Source organism: Lucilia sericata, unplaced genomic scaffold (genome assembly GCF_015586225.1).
Source record: "Lucilia sericata isolate MDLA Ls3-8-SP2 unplaced genomic scaffold, ASM1558622v1 Contig000113F_arrow, whole genome shotgun sequence".
NCBI lineage: Eukaryota > Metazoa > Arthropoda > Insecta > Diptera > Calliphoridae > Lucilia > Lucilia sericata.
Genome location: NW_023994145.1, coordinates 398,336 through 421,189, shown reverse-complemented (window position 1 = coordinate 421,189; position 22,854 = coordinate 398,336). Strand labels below are relative to the sequence as shown.

The 22,854-nt window shown below is 30.8% G+C and overlaps 1 protein-coding gene across 3 annotated transcripts in view; it reads left to right on the top strand.

Moving 5' to 3' along the window:
• The window catches only part of LOC119600427 (protein bicaudal D), a 51,871-nt gene extending 32,367 nt beyond the window's left edge, over positions 1-19,504 (top strand). Inside the window, exons 2-8 of one of the 3 annotated variants that reach the window (XR_005231142.1) lie at positions 9,901-10,266; positions 10,334-10,471; positions 10,534-11,396; positions 11,463-11,680; positions 11,751-12,002; positions 12,066-12,639; positions 17,877-19,504. Coding sequence is in view for 2 of the 3 variants with exons in the window: in XM_037950636.1 (XP_037806564.1) it covers positions 9,901-10,266; positions 10,334-10,471; positions 10,534-11,396; positions 11,463-11,680; positions 11,751-12,002; positions 12,066-12,240; positions 17,877-17,994 (2,130 nt within the window). In the remaining variant the exon portion in view is untranslated. The remainder of the gene's footprint in view (positions 1-9,900; positions 10,267-10,333; positions 10,472-10,533; positions 11,397-11,462; positions 11,681-11,750; positions 12,003-12,065; positions 12,640-17,876) is intronic. The other 2 variants (XM_037950636.1, XM_037950637.1) reach the window with 2 other exon arrangements.
• Positions 19,505-22,854: the final 3,350 nt, after the last annotated feature.

The window sequence follows — 22,854 nt, the reverse complement described above, 5'->3', positions numbered from 1 at the left end:
ACCAAACAATTTACTCGAATTTGGTCGTATATAGGACTTAGTACTCGAATTCCAAAATAAATAAACTACTTTTTAAAATTTTATAAAAATTGGCTCAATGAGTTTGAATAAAATTAAATTTCCCGTTTTTCCCCTTTTTGGTACTTTTTTCCACAGTGAAATAGCAAAAAATTTATTACAATAAATATTACAGAGTTAGTCCATAATTTAATAGGAATAATTCAATAAACCAAAAAAGTTTTCTTAATGTGCTAAAAAAAAGTACCATAAATACAGTTTTCTCCCTTTTACACCCAAAAAGGACTGAATTTTAAAAAAGTATGAAACAGGTGTCTCATAATTTTGGGAGATGTATCCAAAATATTTATAAAAATTTTATTATGTTAATTAGTTCAAAAGTTATAAGAGGCCGCAAAAGGTACCAAAATCACCTTTGTTACACATTTTTACCCCTTAAAAGTACGAATTTCTAAAAAGTACCAGACACACATCTGCTCATTTTAAGAGTAGATACAGATGCATTTAAAATTTTTCTTGTGTCACTAATATTGTGTAAGGTAATTAAGAAAACCTGTTTTACCCGTTTTTCCCCTTTTTACCCGTAAATGTACAAATTTCCAAAAATCGATGATGAATCAGTCAGTCAGTAACGCTATTCTTTTATATATATAGATTATCCGAAAAATTACAGAAAATGTATAGATTAATTTTTTTCAAGAATATTCCAAGAATTCAGCAATTTTCACTTAAGTAAAACATAATTTTAGATGCCTTTAAAATTCTGTAAGATTTTCATACAAAACCATTATTACTATTATGTATTTTAGTTTTCCTGAATCTTAAGCCCTTTTCTTCCCATTTTATTTCAATCAAAAGACTTTTTTATTTTCACAAATTAAGTTCTATGTAAAATAATATCAAGGTGTGTATGTAATAAAAGAAAACGAAAAACTAATAAAGAAATTTTCTAGTACATGTGCGCCAAATAAAATTTCCAACTAGACCACACCTCAAACGTCGTATGTGAAAGGTCAACCCCAAGACAGGTGATTTGAAATTATTCAAATTACACACCAGTCAAAAAAAAACTAATTTTCAAATATTTTAATAAATTTATAATTTTCCTAGTAATTTAATACACTAGCAAAAAAAGTATTTTTAAAGTTTTTGGCACACTCCAACTGCAACATGTGGAGAGTGTCGTTATTATTGCCTTTTTATTAGTGGCAAAATATTGCACTTAAAAAAAAATAAAACTGTATAAAACTTTGCTGCTAGACATTTCAATATATTTTTGGGTTTCTTTAAAATTTTTGGGTATGAGACAAATATATAGTATAAAGAGAGAGTGTAGGAATGTATAGCAGTTACATGAATGTAAGACTAAATTGTTTTTGGAAACCCAGTCATGCAGTATTAAAAATACATTTAACACACAATCATAAATGTGGCAAGTATTTTGTATTTTCTAGACAGATGTGTTAAAGTATCAGTTGATAAATTTTATTATATTTTGTGGAATTATGAATCGAGTTATTAAAAAAGTTACGATCTAATGAAATTGTTACAACACCTTCTATATGACTGCCCAGCCTTACAAGAGCACATACCACTCTATCCTGGTAGAGCTCTTTTCGACTATCTGGACTGTCTCAGAGATGCGTCGCTAGTAAACATGATCAGTTTTATTAGAAACACTGGCTGCTTTTCACGGACACCGAACGAACCAAGTAGTCAACGAAATTAGAAGGGAAACCATTCTCTCAACATAAGGGAATGGCAATTCTAAGTGTATCGCAATGGGCCACAAGTCCTCCAAGTGAACTCGCTTATTAGCGAGCAACCCATGTAACCTAACCTAAGGAAATAACATATTGGTCTAAGATCAACGATTATTTCCAGCGTTTCTAATGGAAACATTGCTCCCTGGACAACAATGTATTATAATAACAAGGCAAAAATAGTCAAAAAATACTGGGTATTAAAACAATAGTTCAATTAATAAAGTCGTTGTTTCGAATCATATACATATTTTAGTTCTAAACTTGGCGCAATAACAAAAACTTCTAAACAAAGTCCCCCAGGACATGTTTCCTTGGTGAATGACCCCATCTTGGTGTATTGCAATCCCGCGGTAAAGAGGTGCTACCAGTATCTTTAGTCTTCCGGGACTATAAAATGGTAATGTCAATTCACTCCTTGGTCTTTCCTTGGAATGCTTTGATATGGGGTCGCACCATAGAACCACATAATCTCGTACTACGGGTGGCTAGTTGCTCCTAGGACTTGCCCTGGATAGTCAGTTGGTTTAGGTTCATTCGGGATCCACGTATTGGCTGAGGCTTAAAACCAAATTCGCGGGAAGTGAAAGTGGCGGATAAAAGACTGATGCACGGTGAAATCTCTCCACAGAGTAGTGTGTGTGTCGGATGTTGTTCTGTATGAGTGTTTCGGATGAATGAGAAGTGTGCTGGATTGAATGGTGATGGATGAAAGGTATCTTATACAAGTGATACCATTGAATTTTCCTTCCTTGTCCAGGTATGTTAATGGAAAACTCTGTTCAGGGTGTTCTCTGTGTGTAAGAACATAGTCCACAGCTTATTTGATGGCTTCGTGTTTCGGACTACCAAATATGTACGTCTTGCCGACTCAACAGAGGCCATCACATCTGCGTGGTTGTAAACGAAAGTGATATTTTTGCATCTCAAAAGTTAAGCAGCAGGGCAGCGATGGACAGATATTGCGAAAGCGCTTGCAGAAACATGTACATAAATTGCGACCCGCGTGTAAGATACACAAACGAGCTTTGTTGAGTCGTCACAAAAGCTCACCTTGTGGGTGAAAAAGACCACCGTGAAATAGGCCAACACGGCAAGTGTTCTCGTAAAGCACTTCGACATACGTGCCCGCAAAGTTTTTGAACTAGGTTAGGTTGAAAGGTGAATGTATACTATATTAAATCAGAAGAAATACACTTAATCCATGATCGTGCCTGTTGTGCGCTGCTTTTCATTAAAATATTTGTTGGTAAAAACAGATACCATATATAGTGATCAATGAAGGTATTATCGTCCGATGTTTAGAAACTTAGTTTCTCAAAATATTTGGATCTATTTTCGACAATGGCAAAGAAATTGCTCCAGAGTTTTAGTTTATATATATCTGATTGTGGGTAATCAATGTAGAATCCCGGATTCTTACGCGTATTTATTCTAATATACCTCATGACCATTACATTCTATCTGAGGTCAGTGTTTCAAAGTTTCCCACATATTCTGTGTTTTTGAGGTAAGGTTCTAACTGGGAAGAAAAATATTCTTGTCGTTTATTAAAAGAGGAGCAGTATACCCCATCCCTCACTGTTATTAACCCAACATGTTCTCTACTTTCTATAAAGGTGATCTGATGATGTCATGTTGGTAATAACATAACTCAATTTATATTGACTTTTTTCAAGGATCGATATATAAGTGTTATTAAGATTGAATCTCATCAAGATTTTCCATCACGTCTTCCAATTTCTAAAATCTATGCCAAAGTTTAAAGTATGTCCACTCTTTACTAATATTACTAGATAGAACAGTGATAGTAACATTTGTCATTGTTATTAATTTAATTATATGTCAAGCGTGTCGTATGTGTTAAAATGCTTCTTAATATGACATTCAAACTACTATAGTGTAATGCATATGGTCAGCAGGTATCAATAAAATGCATAATCTTATGCCATAACACATTACATTACAAATGTTCTGCTTAATGTGACGAAATTGCAGTTTTGGAGATAAATGTTTATAAAATATTTTTTTTGTATTCTATTACCAAAAAATTAGACCTTAAAATGTATACTTTCAAACACTGTTTCCAATTTAATATTAGTACGAAAAAGTACGTATGTATGTATACATACGTATTCATTATAAAAAATACACAATAAATAAAATAATAATAACAAAAATAAAACTTGTTCATTCATCATCAGACCGCAACAACAAAAAAGAAACAAAACAACAATAAGAAAAAATCTAATAAATATTTATGTAGTGTTTTTAACAACTATACATACATACATACAATACATATAGTACAACTGCAAAGAATGAAACTATCCATACACACATACACGAATTACATAAAAGAATATTTAATAATATTGAAAGTTTCTTTTTTCTTTTTTGCATTATGTTTTATTTATTTTCCTCATCAACAGGAACTAGAAAAAACATAATTTATCCTCCAATGAATGAAGAAACTTTGTATGTATTTTTTTAAATCCTTTGGAAATATATAAATTTTTGTTGGCTATTTAGAATAGTTTAGAAGATATACAGTGAAATTCGGTTATAACGAAAACTACTTAGTTATTAACTATTTTAAAAGACGCATCATGTTTGGGTCCATAACACTATTGTCTAATTCACAATCGGTTTCGTAGAGTAGTATCATTGTATGTAGAAATTTTTTATTACTATAAAAAAACGATATACCCATCAGTTCGGTCAGACAGTCCCGAATTACTTATTTAACCTACCACTTACCTCCCCACGACAATTGGATCTTCGCTCCGGAACGACCTTATTCATACAAGGTCAAAGATTGTCAACTCAGTGACAGCAGTATCAACCGAAAGTTTTTTCCCCAGGAAAGAACTATCCCGGGTGACTAGCTATATTAACATGTGCTTGTCATACGAGGAAGTCAAGACAAAAAAGAAGCTTAAGTTCGTTCTTTAAGTGTCCACTCTATCGCTTACAAAGGGGACACTATATCGCTTACAAGTGGACACACTTATCTTCAACCTCGTTTTCCGCGACTAAACACGAATTAGAGCAAACCAGGTGGTCTTAATGGAAATCAATGCCTTTTCGAAGTAGAAGTTCATTACAGGTTATATGAATGCGTTCAAGAACTAGTAATGGAACAAGTACTATTGTTCCGGTAATCTTTTTAAATTAAAAACTGTTTTACTGCTTACTGTAAATACTCTAATCAACCAGTTAACAATGTATACATACTTAAACTTTATGCCAAAAAATAAAACTTAAATTTGTTAAAACTGTGGTTTCTTCTTTTATAATAAGTAAATACCACAGACTGCTGTCATGGTTAGAAAAAGTAATAAGAATTTGTTGTTAGTATGAATATAAATATTTATTTACTAAAACATTCATAAGTATGTGCATCCTTGGCCTAAAGAAATTAACATTGTAATGTTTCTTATTATTGTTATTATTATTATTTTGTTGTTGTTGTTGTTGTTCTTACCACAATTAGTTACGACATCGTTTTAAATTGTAATTAAAATAATGCCAACAAACTTGTTGTTGTGAGTTATTTTACTTTTTAACATTTATTTATAATAATTTTTTTTGTTTCGTCTTCATTCACTGTGTATTTTTCCTTTTTTTACCCCGTCAAACATAATGGTATTAAAATGAATGATGATGACACTGATGCTAGGAAAGTTGGAGGCAAGAGGTGCCTTTATAAATATTAAGTCAGTAAAATGAAAAAACAAAATTAAAACAAGAAAAATCTGGTTAAAAAGAAAGAATTCCGCTGAGATGTTGATATGTTAGTGATGGATGGGAGGGGTTGCGAAGAAGGGTGAAAGTGGTTACAGGAAAACGGAAAATGTATTATTTTCATTATATTTATAACATGTCGTTTGTTTTTTTTTTTTTTTTTTTTGTTTGTTTGTTTGTTTGTTTGTTGGTTTTAATGCATATTTTCCTTTATTTTTTTACGTTTATGAGAATAATACAAATAATTAGTGGGGGAGTAATGAGAGGACAATTTTTCTTTTTATTGTTTTCTATTGCGAGACTATTATGTTGTAAACAGTGAATTGAGAAACGTTTTAATAATAATTTTCAAAATGCTTGTTTTTATTTTAAGTTAAAAATTTTATTTTAGCAGAAAATTTAAGACGGTATTAGGAATTACAGAAAACAGTTAGAGAGCAAAATAACCGTCCCTATGGCATCCAAAAATGTGTTCAAAACTGAACGATATACATACATGGGAGATCATCCAACCTGTCGGAAAACAATATTATGATAATGTCTAAAAGGTGGAAGTACACAACAAGCGTTGTACGCGGCAATGCGTTATAAGCTTCTGTCAAAAAAATTGAAATAGTGTATTTTCATTTAATAAGTTACACACTGTATTTTGCAAAGCGTCTGCCGCGAAAAGTAAACAAAATAAACAAAAACTTGTAAAGGCCGAAAATTTGAAAAGCGTAAAACGCGTAGCCGCCTCACGCGTGTTGTGTACTTCCACCTTAAAAATTAATATTTAGGTTCCTATAGTTGAACCCTTTTTCAACTTAAAAAAGTTTATGTTTTTAATTGTCGAATTTTCGACACCTTTCGACTTTTTCTTTCTAAATATCGACATTATTAAAAATCGATTGCTTTTCTACTACAAAATAGTCGATTTATCAACTTTTTTAAAATAGTCAAGCTCCACTTTTTCGACAAAAAGTTGAATGGTTCAAAAGTCAATTTATGGAACCCTAGCATTACTTTAAAGTTTTTTAAAATGTGTTAAATTTTGTTCTATATACTTTCCTCTCAATGCTTTCTAAGCCAATGTGGAAAAGTCCAATGTCATTTAGTTTTTATTTTTTTTTGCATTTTTTCTCCCGCATAAATATTTTATATTTGATTTATATTTTCATTCTGCAAAGCTTCCTAATCGCCCTTGTTACAAGCTTGGAATTTATTTCGTTTTCATGTAATAAAATCCGCAAATTCATTTTAATAAAATTAACATGAACAATTAATATTCCGTTCAACTTTGTAGAACATTTTGACAACAATAACAAAATAAAAATATAAAAACTTCTCTCTCTCTCTCTATCTCACTTCCGTTTTTACCATTAAATCGTTAACCATAAAATCCAATAAATTATAATACGAATGAGATGGCAACGAAGAAAAAAGAATCCAAAAAAAGTAGAAAAAAAAAAACAGCAACATAAAACACATTTAACTAGAATAGAAATGAACTTGCAAAATCCGTACAATCTGCAAAAAATATAAAAACTACTAGCAACTCTTCTATGCTACCAAACAAAAAGAAACTGAAGAAATATTGTTGTTTTTTGTTATCATTACAACAACTACAACAAACACTAAAAATGTTTTTGTTTGTTTGTATATAACATACCGCCAACCCAAAACATCTAACATCATCCTATAACGCCTTTCATATTTTGTTTCAAAACTATGACAACTCATCCTCATCGAGATTTTCTTCACCATAAAACGCATAAACTCCTTAGATGCGGGTGACTGGTTGAGAGAGAGTGAGAGGGATAGAAAAAAATAGGAATCCAAAAATTCCCCAAGCTACTATAAACGACGCATACAATACAGGCATTTATTGTTGCTGCTGTTGTCATTGTAAATTGTTATAGTTTGTTGGTGTGTTAGCTTTGCTTACTTCACTGGCTGGCTGGATGCTGACTTAATTTTTTATGTATGCAAATTGCATGAACCTGTGTTGTATCTGAAATGAATCTCTGTACTTGGAGTCCAACTATAGAATAGAGGTTAACAAACAAGCGAACACAAACACTTTAATAGGGGATTCAACGCGTGTCCTTGTTTTAGGGAAAATTAAAATCTGGGAGGTAATTTTGAGGAGTTCAATTGTAGAACAAATAGTTCAAACGTACATATTGTAATATATCTTATGAATTCAAATGTAAACCGAAGGTTTGATTTCATATTGAGAATGTTAAGTCTCAGATTATGAGTACTGTAATATTTAAAAGGTTTCTCTCCATAATTTTATAAAGCCTATTATTCCCGAGAGAACCAGTACTTTAGATTCTGCAACAGTTGTTAGCATGAGAACAGTGTATTTTCAGAATCCGCAAATTGCGCATTCTCCGGTTATTTAGTTTCCGCGGATGTGATTTCTGTTCTCCACGTAAATTGTATTAATCTTCGAAGGAGTTAGTATAGTTCTCCAAATCTTTTCGCTGCCTTAATGATTTTGCAGTTTAATGAAGACAAAGAATTTAAGCTCGTCAGAGTTAGTCCTACTGCGATGTATTCGACAACACTCTTTACTATCTCCAATCTAGGCTTGTAATCGGCAGATAACCTTTGGATTGGATCAAAGTTTAGGTTAGATTATAAAGGGAATTTGCCCAGGAATCCGACTCAAATGAATCAACGATTGTGTTACCCGAATAGGATCATATCTCGACACTTCGCTCTGGTCAACTGTGTATGTGTGTATTATAGCAAACGAACCAACCCATATCGGTAATAAGCGAATCAGTTTTACGAAGGTAAAACATTCGCCTAGTCTTACAAAAGAGGACTAAATAAGGTAGCTGTTCTTGTCCTGAAAGCAGGACACGGATAAAGAAAATGTTTGACCGCGTCCTATATTTGATGTTACATCATCTGCAGAAGTCCTTAAAGTAGATGTTCAATCTCGCAGTCTTGTTGTGAGAGTCCCATCAAGACGAACGACCTACGTTCATCGTAAATTGGTTAAATAGGATTTGATATCATGCAAGTCGTCAATAGATGTTTATATAGTTTATCCGAAATATTATCTGCGGGACTAATGCTACTACATTCGAATATAAAAACTTTCAATTGTTAAAAGTAATTCGACATTCGCGAACCAGTATTGATATCGTGTAGACACCAGACATAGATTTGATCAGAGCTTTTCTTTCATTACAGAATCGAGTAGTCTTTCCGTATCCTATAAGACCTTATCAAGTTTACAGCTCTTTATGGTCTTAATCTCAGCCGGATTACGCTGGATTGATCATATATTCATAGTTGTGATCTATATCAGGGGCAAGATTGAAGGAGTAATAGTCAAGTGTTTCCTCTTTAAAGGCGTATACAAGGATGCAGACGGCAAATACCTCATGAAAGACCTACTTTGAGGCACAAAAGAAAATCTGTAGTAAGGAATAATTTCCTTAATGCCTGCTGATCCTGCATGGACCGTTAAGTCACCTTTTATTTCCAGTCTGTGGTCAGGGTCAAATCAAACCAATTTCACATTGTTCAATCGATTTGCGAACTAATCCAGTACAATAATATTCTAAAATTCTTTTTTAAAACTGATTAACTACATAAAATAAAAATACTTGTTTGCGAAATCCTCAGATTTAGATCGCAGGGATGGAGTTTAATGATACATATTTAAAAATTTTAAGTTTTGGAAACAAATAATTTATTGATAAATACATCATAATAATGAACAGATTTCAATAACTCTTGTTATGTAAATTACCACCGAATAATATTCCTTCGTACTATTTGGTCGTTTACGGCGGCTACATGGTGAAGTTGTTGATGCTGCATAGTTTTAAGCATTTTTTTCACTTTTTATATAAATTTTTCCTTCTTCGTTATTCATGCCAACATATTCCCTTTTTTATACCATTTAATATTTAGTTTGTTGTGGGCACTTTGTTTTCAGTATTTTGTTTTTCTTCTTCTTATTGTTGGGCTGTTGTCGTTGTGTTGTTGGAAATAGCTTATATACATTCTTAACTGATGTCTTTGGGTTTGGGTGAAATTTCATAATTATTTTTATTTTCTGTTTTTATTATATTTAGTTGTGTTTTCCTTGTAAAAAGAGTGAATTACGAAACAAAAGTGCAATTCAAAAGGAAATTAAAAACGGAAATGCCTTTAATGTTCATGTACAACTATATACCATGTACATACAGCGACAACTACACACCAACACATTATGATTTGTTTTCAGACTGTCTTCAGTGTTTTTTTTATTGTAATTGCACACTACTTTGCCATTTAACATTTTATATATTCATTTCTTTTTGTATAAATAATTAATTAATTTCTTTTGTTTTCCGTTTTCTTTTCATATTTTTTCTTGCAGGCTCTTACCAAATATCAAACCTCACAAAAAGTCACAACAAAAACTGGCATTGAGCAGGAGGAGACTCTGCTGAATGAATCGGCCGCTAGAGAAACTTCTCTGAATTTACAAATACTCGACTTGGAGAATGAAGTTAAACAGTTGCGTCACGAATTGGAACGTGTGCGTAATGAACGCGATCGCATGTTGCAGGAAAACTCCGATATCGGTCGTGATAAATCCGATAATGAGGCTGAGAAACTGCGTCTTAAAGCTGAGCTTAAAGAACTCAAGTTTCGTGAAACACGTATGCTTACGGAATACTCAGAGTTGGAAGAAGAAAACATATCGTTACAAAAACAAGTCTCAAGTTTAAGAAGTTCACAGGTGGGTAACGAAATGAAATTCAAACTACTTTCCTTTAGAATTTCACTATTTGACTTTGAAATTTTAGGTTGAGTTTGAAGGTGCCAAACATGAGATAAGACGTCTAACCGAAGAATTGGAATTGTTAAATCAACAAGTAGATGAATTAACAAATCTAAAAAAGATTGCTGAAAAGCAAATGGAAGAAGCTCTGGAAGCTTTACAGGTAACTTACAAATCATATTTTTTAAACAATTTACATTCTTACAAGGACTTATTTTTCAACAGGGAGAACGCGAAACAAAATATGCTCTCAAGAAAGAACTAGATAGTCATTTAAATCGTGAATCTATGTATCACATTACCAACATGGCCTACAACATACGGGGAACAATATGTGATGACAACACGAGCACCAACAGTGATGGCGAAGAAGATAATTTGGCTCTGAAACGTTTCGAAGCCAACTTGTCGACTGAACTCAAATCTCCCGATGGCACTAAATGTGATCTCTTCTCCGAAATTCATTTGAACGAATTGAAAAAGCTGGAAAAACAACTGGAATCTATGGAAAATGAAAAGACCCATTTGACTTCCAATTTGAGAGAAGCTCAAACGAATTTGGATAAATCACAAAATGAATTACAAAACTTTATGGCCCGCCTAGCAGTGTTAGCAGCCCATGTGGATGCTTTAATGCAATTGAAAAAACAATACGATCACAAAGAATTATCACAAGAGGCTATTAAACAGCAACAGAACGAGGATAATCTTAAGCAGCAGCTACGTGATACACTCACGCAATATGGCAATTGGTTTACCTTGTCCTCCAAGGAAATTGATGGTCTCAAGACTGATTTGAATGAGTTGCAAAAGGGTTTGAACTATACCGATGCCATGACTTCATTGCGTAATGAAATCACCAGTTTGAAAAACAAACTAATGAACACCGAACAGAAATCTTTGGATTTGCAAAGTGATGTTCAAACTCTCACTAACATTTCACAAAACGCTGGTCAAAGTTTGGGCTCGGCACGTTCCACATTGGTGGCACTTAGTGATGATTTGGCTCAACTATATCATTTGGTGTGTACGGTTAATGGTGAGATGCCAACCAGAGTGTTGTTGGATCATAAGACCGATGATATGAGGTAAATCAAGATTTTTCATTTATTTTTGAAAAAATATTTATACTTTCTTTTAAATTTATTTCATAGCTTTGAAAATGATTCCCTCACTGCTATACAATCCCAATTCAAATCGGATGTCTTTATATCTAAACCTCAAATTATCGAAGATTTGCAAGGTCTTGCAGATTCGGTGGAAATTAAGAAATATGTTGACACCGTTTCTGATCAAATTAAACATCTTAAAACTGCCGTTGAACATACCATTGAACTTAACAAGAACAAAGTTCGTGGAGATCTTACAGAATGTAAGAATAGAAATATAACACTAAAACAGGTGCAACAATTATATTCAAATGAACATTTATCTCTTTTCAGCCGATAAATACAATCGCGAAGAAGTTGAAGAACTACAAGAGCAAATTATTAAACTCAAGAGTCTGTTGTCCACAAAACGTGAACAAATCGCCACTTTGCGAACAGTGCTCAAATCCAATAAACAAACAGCCGAAGTTGCACTTACCAATCTCAAATCGAAATATGAAAATGAGAAGATGGTCGTAAGTGAAACTATGTCTAAATTGAGAAATGAATTGAAGATTCTCAAAGAAGATGCTGCTACATTCTCAAGTAAGTATTTTTTATACATTCTTAAAGAAAGTGATTCTTAACATTTCTCTTTTTATTCTTAAGGTTTACGTGCAATGTTCGCCGCTCGTTGCGAAGAATACGTTACACAAGTTGATGATCTTAATCGTCAATTAGAGGCTGCCGAAGAAGAGAAGAAGACTCTTAACCAACTGCTACGCTTGGCCGTACAACAGAAGTTAAATTTAACCCAAAAATTGGAAGAGATTGAAATGGATCGGTGGGTTCATTTGGGTCGTTAGAAAAAAAAACAAACCAAACCTAAAGTCTATTACTCTTTAATCCTTTTACTATACCAAAAAAACCAATTCAAAACAAATCCTTTAAATTCCTTTTGGATATCAGTTCCTTGTTTTAAGCCTCAACTCTAATATCTAGTCTATATCGTTTTATTTTTACGTTTCATATTTCATCATAAATTATCTACTATTACTGTTTGTTTAAGTTTGAGTTACGGTTTGAGTTTTAGTTGTTTCTTTCCATATCACGTCCACCATATACAAATTATCTACCCTTCAACATTTGGTGTGTGTGATCATTTTTATATTTTATAGTTTTTTTACTTTTTGTTTTACTTTTAACGTGTGTGTGTATATTGCTGTGATTATTTACATCATCGGTAAGCGTATACCATTTATAAGAGCTTTTCTTTTCTTTTTTGTTATATATTAATTTACATCCTTATTTTAAATACATATTTATTTTGCATTCAATAATATTTGTTACATTCATACGCCTGTAAAATTACCAAAATACCAACAACAATTCACCACATACATACAAACAAACATATATGTATATCCTTTTATTTACTTACCGCTAAAAAACAAACAAGCTAAAAATAAGGCAAAATCCTTTTAAATAGATTTTCCTTAAACATTTATCAATTTGTAAATATTTCCATTGTCGTTTCACACACAATCAATCAATGTATCAATCAAATCATGTACTTTAATCAATACTGACTGACTTGTTTACAGTTGGAATGACTTTGACCAAAATTAATTCTATAACATTTACAAAATGTTTCAATTTTGTTGGAGTATAATATTTCAAATCAAGTTCTATGTAGAAACCAAATATTTGGCTTCTTATGTATTGCTAAAGTATATTGGCTCATTTAGGGTATTTTTAGCCAATGTGTGACTTAAGTAAAGACTCTTTAAATAATTTCCCTATCGAATGCATAAATTTAGGCATTTGTTAATAAATATAGACTTGGTGAAACAGTGAATAATAATTTTGGATCTGATATCCTGTTTAAGATGAGTTTAGGTACAATTAACAGTAAAAAAGTTGAAGTTAATCAAAGAGAATTTAACCAAGAAGTGGTGATGGATAACCATAATCTAAAACGTTTGCAATTAACATATCGACTTTTCTCAAGCTTCCCGACGTCTCCAAATGTGATCTCCTCTAAGTAAACAAATTAAAAAAAAAAACTGGAAAAACAATTGGAATTTATGAAAAATGAAGACAAATTAAACAGCCAATTTGAGAGAATCTTAAACGTATTCACTGATATATGTATATAATTTACAATGCCTCACAGTTTTAGCAGCTCATGAGGATGTTTTGAATTCGTTTACTTGGCCTGTAAGGAACTTTGATTCGAATGAGCTAAAGGATTTAATCTAAACCGAGACCATGACACTTTGAAGTAATTTAAATTGCATCTTAAATCCGGGTTAAAGCTACATAACGAGACCAATCGTGATACACTAACCCAGTATGGCTATAATTTAAGTTGGCCTCCAAGGAAATTAATGGTCAAACGGATTTAAAGTTCTTTAAGCAATTAAATTACCACTTTTAAAGTAATGATTAATCCGAACAGTAACCATTGGATTTGGAAAGTGATGATCAAACTTTCACAAAACGCTAGTCAAAGTTTTGGTTCAATATTGGTGGCATTTAGTGATGATTTGGCTCACCTTTATTATTTGGTTGATTAATGATGAGATGTCTCTTCATATAAAGTGATGTTGCTACGGCATATGTTGTACCCGTAAACATTAATTTTATTGATAATTCCGGATGTCATTTGTGTGCGAACTACATATTTTGTTTTTTTTTTTTTTTTCGGGAACTACCAGGACCTTATTATAAACAAAAAACTTAGTAGCAAGTCAATTAGCAACTAGTTTTCATTAAGACTAAGGCCGTGAGTTAACTGAGATTCATCGCTGAAAGCTGAGTCGTACAATAGAAGATCTTTCTATGCACGGTTAAGGCGAAAGTTCAACCACTTTTAATTTTAGCATTTAGATAGATCCCAAATGAAACACATAATCATGGAGCAATTGTTCTTGTCATATCTACCTTTTAAAATATAAGGCGAATGAAAATAAACTTATAAACGATCCTATGTGTACTCTTCGACAGCCACCAATTATTTTCTTAGTGGCATAAGTATGTCATTCTTAAGCCTAAAATTAGTTACATGATGAGACAAATCGCATCAATAAGGCAATACAAAAGGTATGGAAGTCATCTTGGAACATCACAGCAACCGACCTGCAATCCTTTCAGCGACCTGTTGGAAAGAACAGATGAAACACCAATACGTATTCAGATAATCGTAAATAAAGTTGGATTGGTCATGTTCTCAGACGCAACAAAGTACAGGACAGTAAAAGATCAGAATGGAAAAACTGTGTTTTCCGCTTTGAAAACATAGGAATCAAAGTATACAAAAAGTCAATCAAGATGCTCCTGAGGTTATCTCAAGCTTAAAATGTTTGTAATTTTCCGTTTCTAGACATGTTCAACCAGGACGAAATGAAGTTGAAAGCACAGAATAGATCAGAATGGAAGAACTCTGTTTTCCATACAAAAAGTAATACCAGATGTTCCTGCTTAACATTTTTGTAATTTTTTCCATCTATATACATGTTCAGCCATAATTTCAACATTATTTCAGTGATAAGCCGACAGTTTTTCGACCTCGAAGGCTGTGTAGATTTTGCATTAAATAGCTCCTCTTAGAATAAATACCCACCACTGTGATTTTGTATAGTTATGGACTCTTATCCGAGCGAATATGATCAACTCTGAGGAGAGTTGGTTAGAGAAAGGGTTAATTAAAGCTATTTCTATATATTAATTTATGAATTATTTACGATAAATTGATTTTCGGAAGTAGACTTTATATGGAAGCTATGACCAATTATGGGCCGATCGGAAAAAGCTTTTACAGAATTATTTGCATATATGTATGTATGAATACAAAATACATTCGATTCACGAGTTATTTATGATTACGTGATTTCCGGGAGTGGATTTTATATGGAAGCTATGACCAATTATGAGCCGATCCGGAAAAACTCGCTAAATAATTTGTGTATGTACACGACGTATTCGTATTAAATTTTGTCCCAATATGGTTATTTTTAAAGGAGTTTTGTTCCTTGATTATCGGAAGTTGACCTTATGTGGGAGCTATGATCAATTATGAACCAGGTTTTAGTTGGTAATACGATTTACATTGATATTAGGTTTACATGTATGTACAAACTTCTAGAGGGAATTATTAACAGTAAATCCATTTTAATATGTAGATTTGTTGTTTTTGTTGTAACAATTATTTCCGGGGGAGAAGTCTTGCGGTTGACACGGTAGTCGCTGTGTTGACAATCTTTGTCCAAGTATAACTAGGGTCGCTCTGGAACAACGTTAGTGTAAATAGATCAATACATATGCTAGCATAGCTTACATCATAAAGCAATTAATATTCCAGCTATTTATAAAAACTAGAGTTCGCCCAGCGGTCGAAATTCGACCAGAACTTATGCTGGAAAAAATGAATAAATATGCTAAAATAAAACCCTTTTTTTATAGTTCAAATCTGCGGTAAAAAAATTACTTTATTGATATTATCAAAGTGTATAATTTTCTATTATTAATGTTTTCTTTTAGAAAATGTTTTCTTTTAGAAAATGTGACCTCAATTGTCAAAATTAGTTATAAAACTTGTTTTACAAAAGTATTTCAACTATTTTAAAAATAATAAATAACGAACATTTCTTCTATCGACTTATTATCCCCTACATATTTACGCTACGTTCACAATGCTGGAGTACTCTACTGTACACACCATTAATGATATGTTATATGCTGTTCAAAATACAGAGTGTTCAAAATACAGAGTGGAAATGTTCTAAATAATTTGTCAAAACAATAAAAATATTTAAAATAAATAATGTCTTATCTAATTATAAATAAATTTTATTTGGATGTCATTAGTAGTCCTTCCATCAAGTATATGCTGTATAAATTCTCCCTTATAACACTCGACAAAGACTTCACAGACCTACATTTATTAAATAAACGATAAATTGCTAAGTACGGTTAAACACTCTTTATCCCAAAAGACATGATTTATATTTAGCAGTTTCATCTAGCAGTTTTATCTATTTTTATATAGCATATAACCATCACCTATTCAACTTACAGTTTTCACTTTACTCTACTATTTCCTAATTGGTTAGAATAACCCAAAAAAGGAGAATATCATCAAATCCTCGCTGTGCTAAACCTGCATATAAGCGATATACCTATCCATTTATTGCTGTGTATCATGTACCGGCATGACGAACTAAACTTTACTTATATTTTATACAGGCTTTTTTATTACTTACTGACACTGAATCAATTCGTTAATCCATCATTTAAATCTTCCAAATCAATCAAAACTAATAATTATGTATCGCAATTCAGTATTTTATTTCACCGATTTTTTTCGTTAAACATAATCGAAAAGCATCGGCCGTGTAACGACCAATAAAAAGTTCACGTTAATAATTTTATAATTTAAAAATATTTCAATACATAACTTTTGACATTCTTATAGTTTTCCGATCTTTGTCTTTAAAATATTCTACAGTCGTTAAAAATTTAGGGAATTGAAAATTCGTTAATGTAACCGATATTTGTCATTACTTTACGATATTACTGAATTCCGGTACTGATGTCCTACCAATTTTTTTCCAGGTCAAACACCAATATCAGTACATTTTTTGGCATATCTTGAGGTGTCCCCAAGCATTATTTACACATGTTTTTATATTCCCAGTTCGTTGTTTCCTCAGGAAAGTCCTTCAATATAATTATTTTGAAAAGTTTAAATAACGAAAAACTTTCAATCGAAAACTCTGAATATAAAACTGTAGTCCTACTTCTTATAAAAATATTCCATTTGATAACAATCGTAACGATGTTATAACAAAATTGATCATTATCTCATTCACAATTTAGCACTTTACACAAAAATATAAAACAATAAAATCCTATTTTCGCATTGCTTGAGCCTGTTTACATACTTATTTGTTTACAAAAATCTTATTAAAAACAACAAAATCAAAATATCATGCAAAATACAAAAAGAAAAAAGCAACAGAGAAGTTAAACGTTTCTGCGCTCTCCTCTCTTTTTTCAAAATTTTTTTGTTTTGTTTCTTGCTTTGTTTGTTTGTTTTTAATTTCAAGAATACGTACGTGTGACTATTGTTTCTATGTATTAGTAACTACTTTAAACGTTTATAGCTCCTAAAATTCTGAACCGATCTCATTAATATATATATTGTGCACATCTGTGAACAAATACCTTTAAAATGATATATTTTTTGCCAAGATCAGATGTATACTGTAAGAGTAAAAGGGGTCACAAAAAATCGTCTTGCCTATTAATTATATAGATATATTAATCTAAATCCTATTACTACTAATAAGCATGATATCCTCTATATTGTCCTTTTCCTATGATAAGCAAACTAATTATATATTGTTATTTATTATTTCTTTTTTTAACATTTTAATTATATATTTCTTTTTACATTTTCATTTATTATATTTTTAGTGAGATGCGTACCGCACGTCGCTCAATGCCACCACAGCGAGGCACTGGCGGTAAATCATCGTTCTCATCACGACCCTCGACAAGAAATCAACCGAACAATAATCAAAATCCCTTCTAACATAAAATAAGCGTGCAGCGTAAACTTTTAGCTTTAGTTTACACCCTACTTAAGTTATAAATTATTGCAAATTGTTTAAAACAAAACAACACACGTACACACACACATACAAATAAACAAATTTCAAAGAAAAACCAGCAACCTTTATAGAAAATTAATTATTATAAAATCTTTAGTTCTTTTATACTCTTCTTCTATTAAACTATTATTATTATTATTATTAGTAATTAATATGTATTCCTATTTAATTTTGGGTATTTTATTTTAATTATTTTCTTCTCTTTCATTACGGTAATGGGTATTAAAACAAATTATTATTTTTTTAATTAAATATTAAAAAAAAAAAATGAAAAACACAAAAACTCAGACAAAATCATTGTTAAATGAGTAAAAAAAATTATATTTATATTCATGTATTACTAACATGTTAAACTAAACAGTACTATTTTTTTTTTTGTTTCTTTTATTATTATTTCTTTATTTTTTTTTTCTTTTCTTAAATTAAAAAAAAATTTACTTTCATTCTCTTGAAAGCAATGAAAATCTAAAGTAAATCTTTAAAGAAAACTATTTTATAACTTTAATTATATAAAAAAAAAAAACAAAAACAAAATGTTTAAGTGTATTTATATTTATATGTATTAATTATACAACAAAATTAATATTGTTAAAATAACAACAACAAGCAAAAAAATTTAAAACAATTATTTTGAAAAATAATACGGTTTGTTACTTACACACAACACACGTCCATTTAATACAATTGAAAACTAAAACTAAAAAATCAATCTATCATCATTCACATCAAAAGAAATTAAAGCAAATTTTCTCTAAGAATTTTGCTTTTATTTCCTTTAAAAAATAAAACGAAAGAAATTATAATAAAGTCATTATTATTTGAACTGTTTTAGTTTCATGCGAAATTAGAACAGATTTTTGACTATAATTATTAAACTTAAATATTGTTAAATTATTTTCTGTTAAATTTTATTCAAAAAGAAATTGATTAAATTGTATTTAGTTAAATGTTTAAATAAATTGTAATAAATTCATTTAAAAGGTTTATGTTTTTTTGTTTTTCCTTCATCATTATCGTACAAATTATGCGTTTGTTTGAAATTTTTGTTAATTTTTTTTTTTACTTTTGAAAGAAATCATTCTATTTTAACAAAATTACACTTGAAAACAACGCTGTACGCAAAAAATTAAACAAAAATTAAAGAAATTAAAACAAAATATTTTTTAAATGATTAAAAACAAATACAAAAATAAATACATTAAAGAAAAATTACATTTTTGGTGTTTTTTGATATAAAAAAAATTTTAGAGAAAATGAAAATTACAAAAACAAAAATATTTTTATTAAATAAAAACATAAATTAAAACGAAATTAACTTGATATAAAGATTTACATTCAAATTACATATTGGTCACTTTTTACAAAACTAAACCAGAAACAAAACAACAACGTAGTTACAACAAAAACATACAATTTTTAATAAAAAAAAAACTAAAAGCTAATCTGTGTTAGAAAAAACTTACAAATTAAGGTTTTCCAATCTATTTTTTTAATATTTCGTCTGGAATAAAAACCGATCTAGGAAATATTAAACTTAAAAAATGTTATTTTACAACCGAAACGGGGTTTTTTCGTGATACTGAGAGATTTTCTATACGTTATTCTTTTACGAAAAACGAAAATCTTTAAACTAAACAAAACCTTATCGACTTCTGCAGTCTTATCATTGGGGTCTGTTTAAAAATATTGAGACTTTTACAACTTTTTTATATGTAATAGCTTTGTGGTAGCCGATATCTGAATCCTTGAAAAACCAAAGCTTGTTTTTCAGCCGATAAGAACTAAAAGTACTATAGTCACGGATCAGTCATTATACAGACCAACAAATTTGTAGTCCAGAGATCAATGTACTATAATGGATAAAGCTGCGCTAAATCCGAATCAGAATTTCTCATCAAGTTTTCGAAATGTCCTTAAAATCGGAAAATCCGATCCATCACAACAGGTTTTCTAGAAATCGTGTCTTAAAGTTATAATAGCGCAAGACATCTTAGATTTAGGTTGAGAAGAGTTATACACCATAAAAACGGTGCATATCCACTCGGAGACCATAAGGTCCATTGTGATTCCCTTGAAAGAGTAAAGATTCAAAAACAGGGAATTCGTCAAGGAACCTATTCCCTAGCCATTTCAGCCTGAGATTCTTTATTTTATTAGGACAGTAGCAAATTGATCGATTGACACTATTTCCTCCCCATCCTCGCATAACCTACACTAGTCCAGTATACTGCTGTCCCACTTACTGACAAAAGCCCTAACTGAGCAATGCCCCTTTAGCATCCCTGTCAGAATTCTTTTAATGTGTCTATCCAGTCCTCTAAGTATTTTGGTAGTTCCCATGTCAAGTTTTGCCAAAAGTATACATATTATTCCAGGACTGGTTTATGATGTCAGGGATTCTTTCGAATACCAGCCTATAATAGTGACAAATGGGTGATTTTACCATTCTTTCTCTGTCATCTATATCAAGGTTCGCACCTATTCTAGCCAGTTCGTCCGCAAGCTCATTATCATGCACATAACAGTGTCCAACACAATCTAATGACAAACAGTCCTTAAAGACATTTCTACAATCTACAACTAAGCGCGAATGTACCGTGTGACAAGCCAATGCTCTGAGAGCAGCTTGACTATCAACATAAATTGTCTTTCTTTCGGTGTTTTTGCAATCTTTATGACAGGATAACGGGAAATTCTGATGTGATATAGAAGGTCTGATTCCAGATTCGGATTCAGCGTTTTTCATTCCTTTTGAATTTTACTTTGGTCTCTGGGTTTCGATTTTGTTCAAATGTTGTTGAACTGTGTTATTTATTAGTCACTTCAAAAAGAAAATTATTAGCGAAATATCATAATTATTATAAGGACCCAATCCCATTCAGAATTAATTAAATTAACCAAAAAAAAAATCAATTGTAATTTTTATAAATTCAGAAAGAAAACACAGATTAGTTTTTGTTCTAGAGTTACGCGTTAAAATATAAAGTTGAACTTATAAATTAAATAATTTTATTTATAAATTAAAAATTACAAAACAAACAATCTTAGCGAATTATAAATTATCCACAAATAAAGAATTTTTAGAGCAACAACAAAAGTAACAGTAGCAAAAGAATTTAAATTAAAAATTCACTAAATTTATACAATAAAAGCAACAACTTATATTTTGGCAATGGTAAAAATTTTAAATGTATTCTTAACAACGACAAACTAAAGGATTTTTAAAAGGAATACATTTTTTAATTATACATTTTAAGAAAATGTTTTTGTTATATTTCTTAAAGTTTTTTAACTTTAAAACATGCTATGGCTTGATTAAAAATTATATAATTTTAGGGATTTAAGGTAAAATTTTGTTTTTTATAAAGAACAAAGTTTTAAAGTTTTCTTTAATGTTATTTTAATTTTAGTTGTTTATTTGTTCTTTTTAAATTACAATAGTTTTTATTTATTTTTATGCTATTTCTCAATTAATCCCTGCAGCTGAGGTTAACAAAGTGCTTTATATTTCTTTAACAATTTTATCTTGAACTTTATTTTATTAATTTAATTTATATTTTTAACTTTTAATTTAATTATGTAATTATAAAGTAGCAAAAATAAATTTATAACAATTAAATTTAATTTAAATCAAATAAAAGAAAGAAATATTTAATATTTATAAAAAAAAATAATATTTTTTTGCTAAAAGTCTCAATTATTCCAAGTGTTCTATTACCAGGCGGCTACTCCATATTCGAAAAAAATACACTTAACCTACGGATTTTGTCTTTCAAATCGAAATACGGAGTAACCAATTGGAATTTCACATGAATGTCCTTCGCCAACGTTGTTTACATTAAAATAAGGAATTTTGTAAACAATAAACAGCTGTTACGAACAAAATCAACTATTGTGAAAATGGAGAAGAAAATTCCTTTTCTTAGGAACTAGGAAAATAGGTTATGGGATGGAGAGGATACAGGGAGTAGTGTTTGTGGACATTCGATTTAAACTTACTTACATTGCAGGTGACAGGAAAGACTTCTGGGGGGAAGTTTGTTCCACATACGGACAGTACGACCCACGTCTTTCATCAGGCATAGATGTCAAAGAAACTGAATTCTGCACAGAAAAATTACTATGTAACAGAGAATGAGTGTTTAGCGGGAGTTGAAGCAATCGAAAGATTTAGGTGTTATATAGAGCTTCAAGAATTCGAGGTTATTACAGACCATAGTCTGACTGATGAGATAACAAAAACTACAAGGTAGACTCGCAAGATGGGTTTTGAAACTACAATATTATAAATTCGCTATTAGTCACAGGAAGTGGAAGGACATCATAGTACCCGACACGCTCAGTAGAATGCATGAAGGCGATATATGCTCTTTAAAGATTATAGAACCAGATATTAATTTGGATTCCGCACACTTTTTACATACCTATATTTAAAGCAAAATATTGAAAACAATCAAATTTCGTATCCTGATATAAAAATATTAGACAGATATATCTACATTCGTAGGAATTTAAATAAAGGTATTCCCCAGATTAATGAAAATTCATGGAAATTATAGTTTTCTCAAATGTTGTCACGATTCACACAGCACAGTGGCATTGGAAAAACTATAAACCTAATTCGTACCGAATGGGGTGAATGACTTTTCACGAACATTTTAATATCACTCGGAATACAATAAATGGAATATTGAAAAGAAATTCGAACTAAAGATAATCTTTCAAACATTCTACCGTTGTGTAAAAACAAAACTTATATCATGTTGGAATCCAAATAAACA